Source organism: Vombatus ursinus, unplaced genomic scaffold (genome assembly GCF_900497805.2).
Source record: "Vombatus ursinus unplaced genomic scaffold, bare-nosed wombat genome assembly UNPS02009062.1, whole genome shotgun sequence".
Taxonomy (NCBI): Eukaryota; Metazoa; Chordata; class Mammalia; order Diprotodontia; family Vombatidae; genus Vombatus; species Vombatus ursinus.
The window spans coordinates 13,456,570-13,473,331 of record NW_020948840.1 but is presented as its reverse complement, the minus strand read 5'-3'; the positions used below and the strand labels follow the sequence as shown (position 1 = coordinate 13,473,331).

General features: G+C 34.7%; 1 protein-coding gene across 4 annotated transcripts in view; it reads left to right on the top strand.

Moving 5' to 3' along the window:
• SPAST (spastin) overlaps positions 1-16,762 on the top strand; it is a 91,288-nt gene that overhangs the window by 28,431 nt on the left and 46,095 nt on the right. For 2 of the 4 annotated variants that reach the window (XM_027850572.1, XM_027850571.1), the window contains exon 4: positions 11,609-11,704. The exons of the other annotated variants lie outside the window; for them this stretch is intronic. In XM_027850572.1, coding sequence (XP_027706373.1) covers positions 11,609-11,704 — 96 coding nt within the window. The remainder of the gene's footprint in view (positions 1-11,608; positions 11,705-16,762) is intronic. 4 annotated transcript variants of the gene reach the window in all.

The window sequence follows — 16,762 nt, the reverse complement described above, 5'->3', positions numbered from 1 at the left end:
CTAAAAGTTATGGGATACAGTCAAAGCAATTCTGAGGGGAAAATTTATATCTCTAAATATTTGCATCAACAAAAGAAAGAATGAATCAATAAAGTGGACATTCCATTTAAACTACAAAATCAAAAGACCCTAAATAAATACCAAAATGGGAACTCTAAAAATCAAAAAGGAGATAAAATTGAAAGAAAAAAATTGAATTGATGAATAGTAATAGGAACTGTTTTTTAAAGACCTACTAAGGGGCAGCTCGGTGGCGCAGTGGATAGAGCACTGGCCCTGGATTCAGGAGGACCTGAGTTCAAATCCAACCTCAGACACAAAACACTCACTAGCTCTGTGACCCTGGGCAAGTCACTTAATCCCAATGCCTAGCCAAAAAATAAAAAAAATTAAATTAAAAAAAAAAACCTAATAAGATTCATAATCATGTAGTCTGGTTTTTAAAAGGACAAGAAAACCAAAAGTTTGTATGCAAAAGTAATAGTTACAGCAATTGAAGTTGAAATAAAAGGAAGCTGTTATAAAGGTCCAGATTAAATAGATGAATATTTGCAAACAAAATAAATTAGCTGGATTAACAAGAAATGGTTTCTTTAATCCAATGTTAGAAAAAGAAATTGACCAAGTCTTAAACCTCTCAAAGGGGGAAAAAACCCAACTCAAGATCAGATAGTTTTAATAAGTGAATTCCATCAGACATTCAAAGAATAATAATAAATTTATATAACTTGTTGAAAGAAGAAATAGAAAATAATATGAATATGATCTTGATTCATAAATTATTAGGGAGGAACAAAGCAGAGAAAAAATAACATTAACCAATATTCCTGATGAATATTTATGTAAAAAATATTAACTGAAATATTAGCAAAGATGCTACAATAACATATTTAAAAACTGATTATTTATTATGACCAGGTTGTGTTTATACCACAAATGTAAGGTTGATTCAATATAAGGAAAACTATAAATGTAATAGACCATATTAATTTAAAAAAAAGAATAAAAACTACACGATCACATCAAGAGATGCTGAAAAAGCTTGACAAAATCTAACATCTATTTTTATTAAAAACTACAAAGCACAGGAATAAATGGACCTTTCCTTAGTATTGTAAGTTGTTTCTATCTAAAACCAAGATCTACCATTCTTTATAATCAAGAAGAAATTAGAGGCCTTTTCAAAACATTAGGGATAAATCAAAGAGTAAATCACTTCTATTATTTAACATGGTGCTAGAATTGCTAACTATAGCAATATGACAAGGTGAGATATCAAAGGAATAAGCATAGATAAATAAAAAACTAATTTTTTGCAGATGTTACGATGGTCAAATTAGTAAATTCCAAAGAATCAGCTAAACAAATTTAATTGGTGCACCAGTGCAGACGTGATTGATAGACTGTACTGTTTGAGAACAGCAACAAAGTCCGTTTGACTGGACTGTGGAACATGGGAATGGGAATAATTTATGAAAAGTAGATTGGATCCAAGCTCTGAAGAGATTTAAATGCTAATGAGAGTTCGTCTATGATTCTAAGGTCATTAGGGAGCCATTGGATTTTATTGAGCAAGAGAATAACATATTCAGATCTGTACTTTAGGTATATCATTTTGGCATCTGTCTGGATAATAGATTGGAAAGGGAAGAGGCTGGGTGTAGGGAATACAAGGCGAGAATCAATGAAGCCCTGAACTAGGGGATGCTATGAGTAGAGAAAAAGTAACAGTAGAGTAAAAATTGATAAGACATGTAAAAGATTAGATATGTGTGGTGAGGAAGAATAAGGGGTTGGGACAGACTCTGAAGTTGTGAACCTGGATGAAGATGTGAACCTGAAGGAGGGTGGTACCCTTGACAAAAATAATGAAGTTTTGAAGAGGGATGTATTTCAGGGGAAAAATAATTAGTTCTTTTTGAACATGTGGAGTTGAGATACCTGTGTAATAATTAGTTGGAAATGTCCAATAGATGGTTGGTCTTCTGAGACTAGAGCTCTGGAGAGAGACTAGACTTATATCAGATCTGGAAGTCATTTGTTTTGAGATAATTGAACACATGAGACTTGATGAGGATATCATAAAAGAAAATAGAAAGAGAAGAGAAGAGGACCCAGGATAGAGTCCTGGAGTATACCCCCAGTTAAGAGGTTGTGTAGGGATGCTGATCAGTCAATAAGCTTTTATTAAAAACTTAGTAAGTGTCAGGTACTGTGCCAAGCACTAAATATATGAAACAAAAGCAAAAATAGTCCCTGCCTTCACAGAACTTACATTCTAATGGGGAAGACAACAAGTACTCAAACAGAGACGTACAAAATTCATATAGAGTAGAAGGAAAGTAACTTCAGAGGGGAAAGCACTTATGGGCCAAAAAAGGCCTGCTATAAGAGATTTGGTTTGAACTAATCCTTGAAGGAAGCCAAAGACTCACAGAGGCAGAGTTAGGAAGGACAACTAGTGCAAATGCATGGAAGATGGAGATAGAGTTTCCTTCATGAGGAACAGCAAGCTAACAAGTATGAGTGGACAGTAGAGTATATGGAGGGCAATAGTGTTTAAGAGGACTTAAAGACAGGGAAGAGCCATGTTGTGAAAAGTTTACATGCTTGACAGAGGAATTCATAGTTGATCCTTGAGGTAATAAAAAAGTCACTGGAATTTGAGTAGGGCTATGTGGGGTATGTATTGGAGTAGGGGAGGGGAGATCAAGTATGAAGCTGTTGGAATAGTGCAAGGCAAGAAGTGATGAAGACCCAAACTAGAGTAGTGGCTCTGTAAGTGTAGAGGATGTAATGTACTTGAGAGATGTAGAGAAAGAAATGAAAAGATTTGGCAACTGATAAACTATGTGGGATAAATGAGATTGAGGAATTAAGATTGTGAACATGCATGACTGGAAGAATTGTGGTACCCTTGAAGTGATAGAGAAGTTCTGAAAAGAGATGAAAAAAGATAATCAGTTCTGTACTGATATGTTCAATTTGAAAACCTTCTGGAGCACCCATCAAAAGTGACTGAGGACAAATGGTCAGGCGAGTAAAAGGACAATCCAAAGAGAGCAGTGGCATGAAATCCAGGAGGGAAAAATTAGTTATACTGCAGAGAGGTCACACAGGATAAGTACTAAGAAAAGGCCATTGAATTTGGTATGAGAAGATTACTGATAACTTTGGAGACAACGATTTTAGTTAAGTATTGGATTTGGAGGTCAGATTGTAAGGGGTAGAGATGTTAGAGGAAAGAAAGTAGAGGTAATGAAAGTAGACTTTTTCTAGGAATTTGATAGTGAAAGGGAGGAAAGATACAAGACAAGAGGATGAGGAGATGAAGATTAAATTTAGTGTAGTTATTAAAACTAATGGTAGAACATAAATTTGGAATTGGATCTAATTTTGTTATCTAGTTCTGCTACCTGTGTGACTTTGAATAGGTCATTTAATTTCTCACAATTATGATTTTTTTCATCTGTAAATTGAGGGTTCTTATGATGCTTTCATTTTAGGGATTGCTATGAAGAGAAAATAATGTAGAGGATTTTGTAGACAATAAGATAATCAATTTATGTAGCATAAGTGTCAGATGTTATATTTTAAATTAATTGCTCTGTATGCATATCAGTAACAATAATAATAAACATTTATTAAGTGCCTACTATATGCCAGGCACTGTGGTAAGCACTGAGAATACACTAATGGGGCCACGTACTGAGAATACAAATACAGGGGGAAAAAAGGGCTCCTTCCCTCAAGGAGCTTACAGTCTATTTGGGGAAGACAGTACACAAAAGGTACCTGAAAAGGGGGAAGGTATGTACTGTGGTGAGAAGATATGACAGAGAAGTAAGTCAGAGAAGTCCCACAATAGTGCAGCCAGGTAAGAAATAAGGTGTTTGACCTTAGCTTATATATATATATATATGTAAAATTAATTGCTATATTTTTAGTTTTCAACATTCACTTCCATAATATTTTAAGTTTTAAATTTTCTTCCCTTCTCTCCCCCCTCCCCAAGACAGTGTGCAATCTGATATAGGCTCTACTTATGCACTCATATTAAACATAGTTTCACATTAGTAATGTTGTAAAGAAGAATTAGAACTAATGGGAGGAACCATGAGAAAGAAGAAACAAAACAATAAAAGAAAAGGAGAGCAAATAGTATGCTTCCATCTACATTCAGATTTCAGAGTTCTTTCTCTGGATGTGGATATTAGGTTTCCTTTTAAGTGAAGTTTGGAGTTCATGGAAGTACCACCCAATCAGAGAGGTAAAGGGTTATGATAACTTGGCATGCCAAGGTTAATGAGATCTTACAGGATGATGAAATTATCCCTGTAATGGACATATCTTTTTCTTATGAGAAACTTAGCTGCATTATATTACTTTAGAGAAGAGAACTAAATAAACAAATCGTTGTTGTTAAAGTTACATGGTGCCATGCCATAGAAAGTATTTTGGTACTGGGTAATATTGTCATGACCATCATCCTCCACCACAAACATTCGAAATGTATTCAGTTATTCAAGAGTACAACAGTTGGTATTTCTAAAGCACTTTAATGGTTACAAAGTGCTTTGCATACATAGGATCATAGGAAGGAGGCTTTTACCTGTTCTAGCTTCTTTATTTGATATATAAGTAAACTGTGGGCCAGAGAAGTTGACTTGCCCAAGGTCATATAACTAGTAAATGACAGAGTTGAAATTTGAACTCAGGTTGTCTGTCCAAATCCAGTCTTTTCCATCACACCATGCACATTTATTTCATTTGATCTTCATAACTCTAAGAATGTACTACAGATGAGGATTATCTAATTAGAGCTACAAGGACCTAAGAGTCCATCCAGTAAAACTCTTTAATTTTATAGATGAGAAACAGACTTAGAGAGGTCAACTAACTTGCCCATGACCTCACAGTTTGTGTTGGAGGTGAAATTTGAACCCAGGTCTTTCTGATTGCAAATCTAGCAGTCTTTCCACTCATCTCCCTTAGTAGCTGGAAATTCACTGACAGCTAAAGCATCTGGTGACATTGGTGGGTCCTATAATTATTCTTAGGGCTCCATTATTACAAATTATTTTGCATAGGATCCTGGAATTCCATATCCATACTGCTTTGGGTGGGGGAAATAGCTTATTGTTTAGTTGAGGAACCTTCATTTACAAATATTTTAAGTGAAAATTGAAACAGCAAAGACATTCTATTGAAAATACTATTTTTGCATTGTAGCACTTTCTATCTTGACAAATCTTTTTTCATTTAACTTTAAACAAATTTATTTGCACTTTTTTTTTTAATTGTTGGCAATACAAGAAGATTTTTTTTGACTCAAAAGTTTGAGTTCCCAAAGCAGGGCATTTGCTTCTCTGGGAAGAAGGTGTCTTAGCTTGTTTTCCCTGACTAACAGCGAATTTGATTGGAGTAGATTCACTTTATGTCAGTGGTTTCCATAGATCAAAATCAACTTTAGGGCTTCATGTAAACATATACAGAAATAGGCTCCATCATTTATTTCAGTAATGAGTAGAACTTTTTAATTATGATTATAAAAATGTACTTAAAATAGAAGCTTCATTTCTGGCCTTCCTTGTTAGTTAAGTTTAAGTGTTTTTGCAAACAAATTTCTTTGGATTTAATGTTAATTGATGAAGGTGACATTTTAAAATCATTGTTTTGTTTGCTCTAATTCATGTCTTTTACCAATACAAATAGTTCCTGCTTCTGAATGGTGTATTTGAAGAGCATTATCACTAAGAAAAATCAGATGACTTACCTGTTAGCTAACAAAATCTGCTCCAAGGTGTATTATATCAGGTACCTTAAAGCACAAAAGCTCTGCAGTCCTTTGTGCTTTGTGAGAAAAGGGTAGTTGCTATTCAAACTACCCTAGAGGCATGTGCAGGGTGTACCACAAACCAGCCATGGTGCCTGCCTGTCTGACCTGGCAAAGTAAAACTTAAGGAGAGTCACTGTGTATATGCACTGGCTTCCCTATGTTTTGTCTGCAGAAGTGGAAGGAAGCTGGGAGCCCTGTGTTAGCTTAGTATATGTCAATACTGAATATAAACTATCTGATTAATGTTAGATTACTGGGACATAAATGTTAGGTTGTCTTTCTGGTCCTTCAGAATTATTGAGACTGCCAGTCCATACTGAAAATATTGACCTGTTTATGGTCTCACAGCAAACTAATATCTGTAGCAGTCTCACACTGGTAACATAAAGTTCAGGGTATAAGTTTACTTAGCACATAGATTGGCTTGAATTTTAATGGATTAAACTTTGACTTTTGGTAAACTTTGACTTTTGGTTTATGTTCTGTCATTATCCTGATGATGCTTACAGCAGCTGGTTCATTGGAAATCACAGAATATTAGAATTGAAAGAGACCTTAGGAACTAATTTAACTTAAAAAAAAAACTGCCTTAAGTTCTAAAAAAAAGTACCTTATAAACAACAAATAAATGAAAATTTTCATGTATTAGGTAGAGTAGATTTGAAGATTACATATGAAACTGGCTATTATGTACATTTGCTTTTCTTTTTAAGTATATATTTATTATGTTAATTTCAAAACTGTCCTGCTCATCAATTTTCTTTTGTGTTTCCATTTGCTTCTGTGCATTTAAAAAAATACCTCAATGACTGTCTTTTCTGTTTTTTTCTAATTCTTTTGACAGTACTATTTTTAGCTTACCTTCTTCGTGGAAACTCTGTCCCTAAGTTGGGTGAAAAAAAAAAGAAAAAATATTTGCAACAACTGTGCAGTATGTGTTTACCCATTGGCCATATCCAAAAATAGCTATCTCATTGTACACCATGAGACCATTACCTTCTCTGTCATCACTGGTCCTCTGGAGCAGAGATGTCAAACACCAGACCTTTACCTACAACACTCTCTAGTATGGGCCAACTGGATTAAAATGTAATTAAATGTAAATTTAACAAAATAAATAATAATACAGTAGAACCTAGATAATTTTAATATATGCTTTTCCATGTCAGTATGCTGTCCACAGGGATCCTTTTGTATTGTTTAGTGACCCCCTTCTATTTAAGTTTGACGTCACAGCTCTGATTCACTGATTAGATTTCTTAATTCTCTTCTAGGAGCTTAGATTTTAATAGGGGCAAACAGCATATGAAAGGGGACAGGCAGCATGTGTGGAGATGGCCAGTAAGTAGTGTGGGGGTCTGATTACAGGCCATAGTGAAAGCTCACTTATCAGAGCCTGGAGTCCAAGGTTCTGGTGAGAGGAGGAAGAGGATGTTGGCTGCAGTGCTGGCAGTATAGTCTGGTGTGGGATGGCCTGGTTCTTAGCACAAAAAGGGAAAGCTTACCTACCACAGAACCTAGCATACCAGGAGCACATTCAAGGTTTTGGGATGGGCTTAGGGGAGGGGAGATGAGAGTGATGGCTGTGGTGCTAGAAGCATAATGTAGAGGATTAGGTCAAGCAGAGTCCAGTGATTACATGTCAGGTAGCTGCAGAGGAGATAACTTGTTCAGGAATAAGTAGGACTCCATGGCCTCAGAAGTTCCTTTGAGCTCTTAGATCCAGGGATTTGATGATATCTCATTATAACACAATGACCACTTACCAAAAGGAGGAGAACTTGGACCAAATGATCCATCATCACTATTATACCAGGCCTGTCACTTTCAACCAGTATTTCCCCTGTGCAAAAGCACAGGCTCTCCATGGTCTCACTAAACTTTGACTACTAAATGTAAGCTGATATTTGAAGACATGTTAGTCCCCATCTCACTGTTGTTAAGGACTGGTAAGGAGTCTCCTAAATTTATGTTTTTGAGTGGACATATTTTCCAGAAACACTGGACCCAGAGCATGAAGGCAGGTCCTGAATGTGCCAAGAACAAAGTTATTACCTCTCCCCCCCCCCGCCCTCTGCCCTGACATAATTTGTTGTTTGCATCCCAAACTGGACTCCTTGTGTGTCCTTGGGAATCAAGACGGCACCAGACAGTCTGCACTGGGCTTATGCAGCTGAGACCCTTATAGATAAGGAGACCATCCTATTTTTATGATCTTGATTGAGGTTTGTTTTTTTTGTTTTTTTGTTTTTTTTTTAGGCAATTGGGGTTAAGTGACTTGCCCAGGGTCACACAGCTAGTAAGTGTCAAGTGTTTGGTCTGACACCGGATTTGAATTCAGGTCCTCCTGACTTCAGGGCCGGTGCCCCACGTGATTGAGTTCTTGAGGGAAAAGAATGTGGCTTTTGCCATTGCCTTGCTCCTCCCCTTTCTGGAGGGATTTTGTCCTTTTCCCACCTTTACTGCACCTTTCCCCCTCCCCTGCCACACTCCTTTAGGTGGAGATTCTGGTTTATCTCCTCCTTCCTTTGTCCTACTGTCATAAGTATGCAAACTTCTGAAAGAACTATGAACTCTTTGCTTTGGGTTCCACATGCATGTTCATTTCTCTTGTAATAAATCTAGTTTTCACATAAGTTTCATGAAATTGTGATTTCCAAAGTGCCATTGCAGTCAAGTGCCAGTAGATTGAGCGGTTTATAGCAACTCTAATCTTATAATAGACAACCTTCCCAGCCTTTGTCCCAACTCTGGTCTGTCTTTTATATATACCTCTAAGTGCCTTGTGGAATTCAGTTCAAACATTTTGTTAAGTGTCTATTTTTTGCTAGGAATGCAAAGACTAAAATGAACCAACTTTTGTCCTCAGGGAGTTTACATTCTGCTAGAGAATTCAGTATATACACAGCTAAGTCAAACATGACACTATGGAAGGATAGAGCATTTGTGTTAGAAAATGAGATAAAGATAAAAGTTTGTTTGTACTGAAAGTGGGATTCTGTAATGGTGAAAATGAAGGTTAATCATAGAGTCTTTACGCAATTTGTTGATGACATTTAGAAGAAAAATGAATTTTCTTCCCAAATATGCACTTCATTTCTATCAGATATAGGGTACTGTTTGCCATATTGTTTAGGATATATTTTCCCCATAATCTGAGAGATTAATGCATTGCATATAGTGTAATAAAATTAGATTTTAATAAACTTACTTTTAAGTGCATTATGTTTAATTTTTTATTTTGATAAAAGTTGGCATTAGGTTGAAGATTTATTTTAAAATAGCCACAGAATGACAATACAAAACAGGGGAAAGAGCACTGGACTAAGAATCAGGAGACCTGAGTCTGATTCCATCCTTGCTACTGTTTCTGGGCCTCAGTTTCTTCATCTATAAAATATGAGAAGTAGAAAGTATCTGCTATCTAACATTTGATCATTTTATGATCTTTAATGTAGTGACACTATATGGATATAGAAAGTTTTTAAAGAGAAATGTACCTTTTTTAAAAAAGTATCTTGAATGAAGTTTTCGTTAAGAGTTTGTGTGTGGAAATTTGTTTTATATAGAAGGGGCTTAGCTGAAGGCGTGTGTGTGTGTTGGTTTTGCATTGGGTCAGATTCAGTCTAATTTTGCCAACTTCATGGAATGTCATGATTATGTAGTTGTGTGGCAAAGGTATAAAGTAATTGCATAGAAAAATGAAGAATGTCTTGAAAATTGCTTTATGGAATATCTTACTTGAATATTTGTCTAATTTAAAAGGACACTGACTTCTTAGTTTTCTGTAAAGGTTTTTGATGTGTGTATGTGTTTTATCACAGTAATCAGAGGTATATTTTAAATTAAATCATAACTTTAAATGTAGTCATTTCATAATTGAAACTTTTAAAAGAGACAGTATCGAGTATGTAATCATAAACTAAAGATACTTTCTATGACCAAACAAGGAACTACTTTCTTTAGTCATTAAAAAAAAAATAAAGCATTTCTGCAGTCCTTTTTTTGGCCGGGGGGGGGCAGGGGGGGGGAGGGGGGGAGGTGGAAAATGTATATTCTTCAACTACTTTGCATTTCAAAAGTTCAGTTTATGTCATTTGTTTGGAACTTAGGTAATTCTGGATACTTGAAACCTTTGTCAATGAAACACTAGTGTTGGCAGGTTCTGGTGAAAAATTTCAGTGCAAGGCAAATAAAAGACAAAATGTCTCTGATCTGAGAACCAGTCCAAATTCAGAGTTGGCCTCAGGAAAATGAATTTTTTATCTGCAGCAACACTATCTACTAAGTTTTGATCTATATTGATAGTGAGGGAATACTCATGCCAATGAAATTTAGTCCTTAAGGGTGTATAAGTAATGGAACTTAGAGCACATTTTCTATTGGAAATAGTGTTACAGAGGATGACAGGTCATTTTTCCTATTCAGCCCTCAAAACCCTATTTAACCAATATAGTATTAATAGTATTGTAGAATAGGGGTTCTTGACTTTTTTGTGTCATAGGCTCCTTTGATAGTCTGGTAAAATCTATGGAACCCTTCTCAGAATATTTTTAAATACATAAAATACATAGGGTTACAAAATTATTATATTGACATGCAGTTATCAAAATATTAGACAAGCTTACAGACTCCAGGTTAAGAACCTCTGCTATAGAGCCTAACTGCCATTTATAACATTCATCCTGTGGTATAATGTATTATGAGTTTGAATTGGAGATACTTAGAACCTATCTCTTTCTGCTGCAGTGTCAACAGCAAGATTCTTCCCTGACCCTGTACAAATAACTCAAAGGCAGTAGTTCCCAGAGACATCAGTAGCTCTGGCTTTCCTTGGACAGCAGGAGTGAGGATAAATAATAGAAGTAGTATGTATTTATTGCTCCATCATTCATGAAATCAAGTGTAGATGAATTAGGGAGAGGCGCATTATTCATGAAATAAGATGTGACATTAAGATCTGTAAGAGCTGTTATGCATAATGTTTTTGTTCAAGCAATAAAGTCATGACCCTGATTTGCATCATCAGAATCATGTCACAGAATTTGTGTTTTGCTTGCTTGATTGTAAGTGTAGAGATGGGGGTCTTGGTTTCTTCATGAGTAATACAGAATGACACCCTCACTTTTGAAAAAGGTCTTTCCTTTTCTGTGCTTTGTAATTTTTCTAATTCTGTTCAGTCTGTTGGGTTAGTTTTTTGTTCCTCTACTCATCAAAATCTTAGCTGCATCCCAAGACCCAAGGCAGATCCCTGTTTTATAAAACCTTTGTTTACATGCCACACTAACCTACAGTAATATCCCTCTAATGTGGACTCTCTTATGCTTTTTTGTCTAGTTTCATACTTAGATGTCTAGTCTTGTAGTTTTTTTCCACTGTTGCATATTTTAATCTTTCCCAGTAGATTTTAAGGTCATGAGAAATAGAAATAGTACTATCTTAGACTTTGTATTATCCACAATGCCTAGCACAATTTCTTGTCTCTAGTAGTTGCTGAATAAGTATTTATTAATGATGATAATAAGTGAATACTAGACTTCTTATAATTTAATAACCTTTCGTTTTTGCCTATAAACAAGCACTGCAGTTGTTGATTTCTGTTATTTTCATGCATATATTTTTACTAATTAGAATTTATATCAGTTTTACATAAATGCAAAAAAGCTTACTCTAAAACCCACTTGATCTTAATATGCACATTTTATTCATTTATTAGTTTTTTGGTTTATTTTGTATTTTTTTTTTACCCCCTTTCTATTTGTTGCATAGAGAAGCTGCAACCAGTTTTGCAATTTCCCAAGTCACAAACGGACGTCTATAATGACACTACTAACCTGACATGCCGCAATGGACATCTCCAGTCAGGTGGGTTTGGGTTAACTGACACATATGTAAGTGAGCACCTTTCTTAATTTCAAACCATAAGACTTGCATGCAAAGTTGGATCAACTAATCCCATACTTAGAGAATATGTTTTTCTGTTTTAGAAGTTTTCGTTTTCAAGGCTCTGTTGACTGCTTTGACATTAAATGGCATATTTTTTTTGCTTGCATTTTCCTGTTGCTAATGATACTTGTAAGTAAAATTATGTTAGGAAGACATTATTAACTAAAAGGCAAAACAGTTACATGCCTCTGTTGTCCTTTATGCTTTTGTGCATAGTCCATTTAATGTAACACTTTTTCTAATTGATTTTTAAAATTCATTTTCTCAGAAAGGACATGAAACTTATGCTTTTGTGTCTTTTAGATTATGGAAGTAATTTTTGAAAGTAGAATGGTAGATTTTACTTTGTGATTTTCACTGTTTTCATTGTTTTAGAATTGTAGTTTATATATTCTAATTATGCTTTAATGTAATGTGTACATTATGCATATATCTTTATATATAGTTTATGAATATTGTATCATAATATTAAAAGCTTGAAGTTGGATTTATGTAGAAAAAGAAATTGGAGCGTTCAAACAATTCTAATCAATCACTATGGAATAGATGCAATTTATTATACTTGCTTGATCAGTGGATGGCAAAACTAAGAAGAAATAAAATGCCGTAGAGTTTTCAAGCTATTGGTCTGTTTCATTATCTAGATGATTTTATATGCCTTTTTTTTCCTCTTTTTATGTCCTCTGAAAATTACTACTCACTGTAAACTGTTGTAAGAGCAATTTAGGTCAGATGTTAGAAACCTTCCTGGCTGTACTATAAAGATTACGAAATATTGAAATATAGGAAAGATTGCAGAGTAGCTTTCTTTGAGAAATTCTTTAAAAGGTAGACAGATGTTTTGCTGAACTGATTTAGGAAGTTTTCTGATATCCTTTTTACCTTTAAACTTTGATTTTAACATAAATTTGATTAAGTTATCACAGAACCACAAAATCTCAGAATTGGAGGTGACTTCAGAGGCTATTCAGTTTGGTTAAATTTAGAAAACGTCTAGTTCCATGCCTTCACCTGACAGTCATTTTTCTTGGAGGCCTTTTGTGAGAGGTCTGTTCTACTTTATTCTAGCTCTAAAGTTATGAAATTATGTCAATCCTAGATCTGCTTCTGTGCATTTTCCACCTCCTGCTTGTAGATTTACCCTCTGGGGCAAAACAGAACAATTCCTCTTCCCTATGATAATCCTTCAAATACTTGAAAACCATTACCATGTTCCCAAACTAAACATCTTGATTTCGTTTAAAAAGCCCTTATGGCATGATGTCAAAGCATTTCATTCTCCTGCTCACAATGCTTTGTGCACTCTCTTTTTTTTTGTGCTTTGTTTTTTAAAAATTTCATATTATTTTTATCTTCAGCTTAAACACCAAATAAAGCAAGCATTTCTATATACATTGTAGAACAGGAGAGGAATGTACATGAAAGAGTGAGTTTCCATTACGTAGTTTGCTTTTCTTTTTAAGTTTATGATAAACTCAATATCCAGCTCTCAAAGTTGCATCGCTTGTATCTGATTCCTTCTGACCTTCTTTTTGTTTTTATTTTTGGAGGGAGGAACCCTGTCCCCACCTCCCTTCCACTCCTACACCCTCCCACTCTCCCCACATTGAAAAGAAAAAATCATTGTAACACATATGCATGGTGAAGCAAAACCACACTGGTAATATCCAAAAAATTTATGTCTCATTCTGCAACTAGAATCTATCACCTCTCTGTCAGGAAGTGGGTAGAGTGCTTCTTCATCAGTCCTTCTTAGTCATTGATGGTTATTGCCTTAATCAGAGTTCTTGAGTCTTTGGAAGTTATTTATCTTTATAGTGTTTTTGTTACGCAAATTATTCTGGTTCTTCTCCTTTTGCTCTGTATCAGTTCTTATAAAGCTTCCCAGGATTCTCTGAAACCATTACTTTCACAGTATTTTATGGTACAATAATATTAATTTACATTCATATTATGTTTATTTCCCAGTTGATGGACATCTCTTTAGTTTCTGTTTTTTTGGTATATCAAAGAGAGTTGCTATAAATATTTTTGAACACATTTTTTTTTCCTTCTTTCTTTCATCTCTTTGGGCATAAAACTAGTAATGGTATCTAGGTCAAAGGATATACCCAGTTTGCTGACTTTGAGGGTTTAACTACAAATTATTTTTCAGAATGTTTGGACCAATTCACTGTTACATCAGTACTATACTAATGTGCCTATTTTCCTGCAGCCCTATAAACAATTCTCATTTTTGTGTGTGTGTCAGCTTATCATCAGTCTGATAGATATGAGGTGGAATTTCATAGGTGCTTTCATTTTTGCATTTCTTTAATACTTAGTGATACAGAGTATTTTTCCTTTTGGTTATTGAGAACTTAGATTTCCTTCTTTGAAAACTGTTCATATCCTTTGGTGATTTATCTCTTGGGAAATGGCTCTTATGAATTTGAATCAGTACCTTATATATCTTGGATATGAGACCTTTATCAGAGAAACTGGCTATAAGATTTTTTTTTCCCCATTAGCTGTTTCCCTTCTGATGTCAACTGCATTAATTTTGCTTATGCAAAAACCATTTTAATTTTGTGCCATCAAAATTATTCACTCTGTCTTGTGTGATCTTCTCTGTCCCTCTTTGGTCATGAACTCTTCCTGCCCAGTCCATAGTTGTGAAAGGCATTTTCTTCCTTTCTCTACTAATTCATCATTTGACTTTTTATCTCAAAGTCATATATAAATATACATATATACACACACATATATTATATGTATCATATCATATGTATTATATATGTGTATATGTATGTGTATACATACACTTGGAGCTTATCTTGGTCTATGGTGTGAGATGATGATTTGTATCTAATTTTGGCCATAAGTGCTTTTCAGTTTTTCCAGCAGTTTTTGTCCATCAGTGAGTCCTTATCCCAGTAGTTGGGATCTTTTGGCTTATTGAATATGAATACTATGCTACTATGTCCATTTTTTTCTGAATGTTGTGTACCTAATCTGTTTCCTTGATCAGTCTTTCAGTGTTTAATTCAGTATCAAGTAGTTTTGCTGATGGTGGTTTTGCAGTTTAAGATCTGGTATTATTAGCCTCCCCTCTCCCCAGCTTCCCACTTTTTTCATTAATGCTTTATGTTTCTTGACCTTGTGTTACTCTGGATGAATGTTATTTTTTTTTTAACTCTATAAAGTGATTGGTAGATTAACTGGTATGTCATTGAATAAATAAATAAAGAATTTAGGTAACCCTATGCACTCTCATAATTATTATTTTTATCCTTAAATGTGGTGTCTACATCTGTACATAATAAATATTCTGGATATTGTTTGTGCATGGCGGAGTCCATTGATACAATTATTTCTTTAGTCTTGGTCACTATTCTTCTCTTAAGGCCTAAGGTGCCCTTACTCTTCTTGGCTTTCACATTGCATTTTTGATTTGTGGGAGTTTTTTTTGTTTGTTTTGATTTGGTTTTGGTTTATTTCCCTAAGATCCCCAGATCTTATTCATTTGAAGTTATCTGAAACCATGACTTCCCCATCTTGTATGTATAAAATTGCTTTTTGAATCCAAGTGTAAGAATTTTTACTTGTCCTTTAAATTCTATAGTATTGGATATGGCCTAATGTTCTGAGTTTTTGAGATCTTTTTGCATCCTGTCTTTGTTATACAGCAATCTGTGCTTTTGTCTAAGTTCATATTGCTTATAATAAAAAAAATTATGAACATTATTAGGTGACTTTAAACTGCATTAGATGTTATCAAAGGTCCTTTTCAGCTCTAAAATGTAATGGTGCCATTAAAAAAATGTATGACCAAAGAAGGAAGTTGGCTAATCATTTATTTAAAGTGAGCATGACAAGTGAGCAGTCCAAATGCTGTACTAATATTGGAAAAAAAAAAAACCAACAAAACAGAAACTCCAGGGTGCTAGGTAGATCCTCTCAGGGAATTTATAAAAGGACATAGATTAGTCTGTCACAAGAGGAGGAAAAATGTGGAGTTGTGTTATCATTGTTGGGGGGCAAATCTACACCCATGAGATTTTGAATCCATTGAAATGGAAGTATCTGTTTATAATGTTCTTTCTGAGTTTAAGATGTTTTCATGTATTTATTCACTGCCTACTAAGTATAAAACACCATAGGGTTTGAGATGAAATAAAAGGTTCATATATGAAATCATACCTATACTTGTGGAGGCTAGTGATATATAATAGAAGTCTATGATAAGTATACAAGTAACTATAGTAGAAAACAGTACAAGGTAAAAGGATAAGGGAGGTATGAGCAGAGAGATACGTCCAGTCCTTGTTGGTCTGGTCATTACTGATTGGTACAGGGGTGTTGGAGAAAATTAATCAAAGTGCTACTACTAGGTCTGTATCCTAAAGAGATCATAAAAAAAGGGGAAAGGACCCACACAAATATTTATACAAAAATATTTATAGCAGCTCTTTTGTAGTGTCAAAGAATTGGAAACTGAGGGAATGCCCATCGATTGGGGAATGGCTAAACAGGTTGTGGCATATGAATGTAATGGAATACTATTGTTCCATAAGAAAAGCAGGTGAATTTCAGAAAAACCTGGATAGACTTACATGAAGTCTGAAGTGAGCAGAACCAGGAGAACATTGTGTACGGTAACAGTAACATTGTGCAATGACCAACTTGATAGACTTAGCTCTTCTCAGCAATGCAGTGATCTAAGACATTTCCAAAAGACTAGGGATGGAAAATGCTGTCCACATCCAGAGAAAGAACTATGGAGTTTGAATGCAGATAAAAGTATGCTATTTTCTCTCTTTCTCTTTTTTTTTCTTTCTCATGGTTTTTCCCTTTTGTTCTGATTCTTCTTTCAGAACATGACTAATGTGGAAATATGTTTAATATGATTATAAAAAAAAGAAAATGAATCAAAGATTCCTTGGAGATCATGGTGTTTGATTTAATTTTAAAGGACTGGTGAGAATTCAGCTAGCA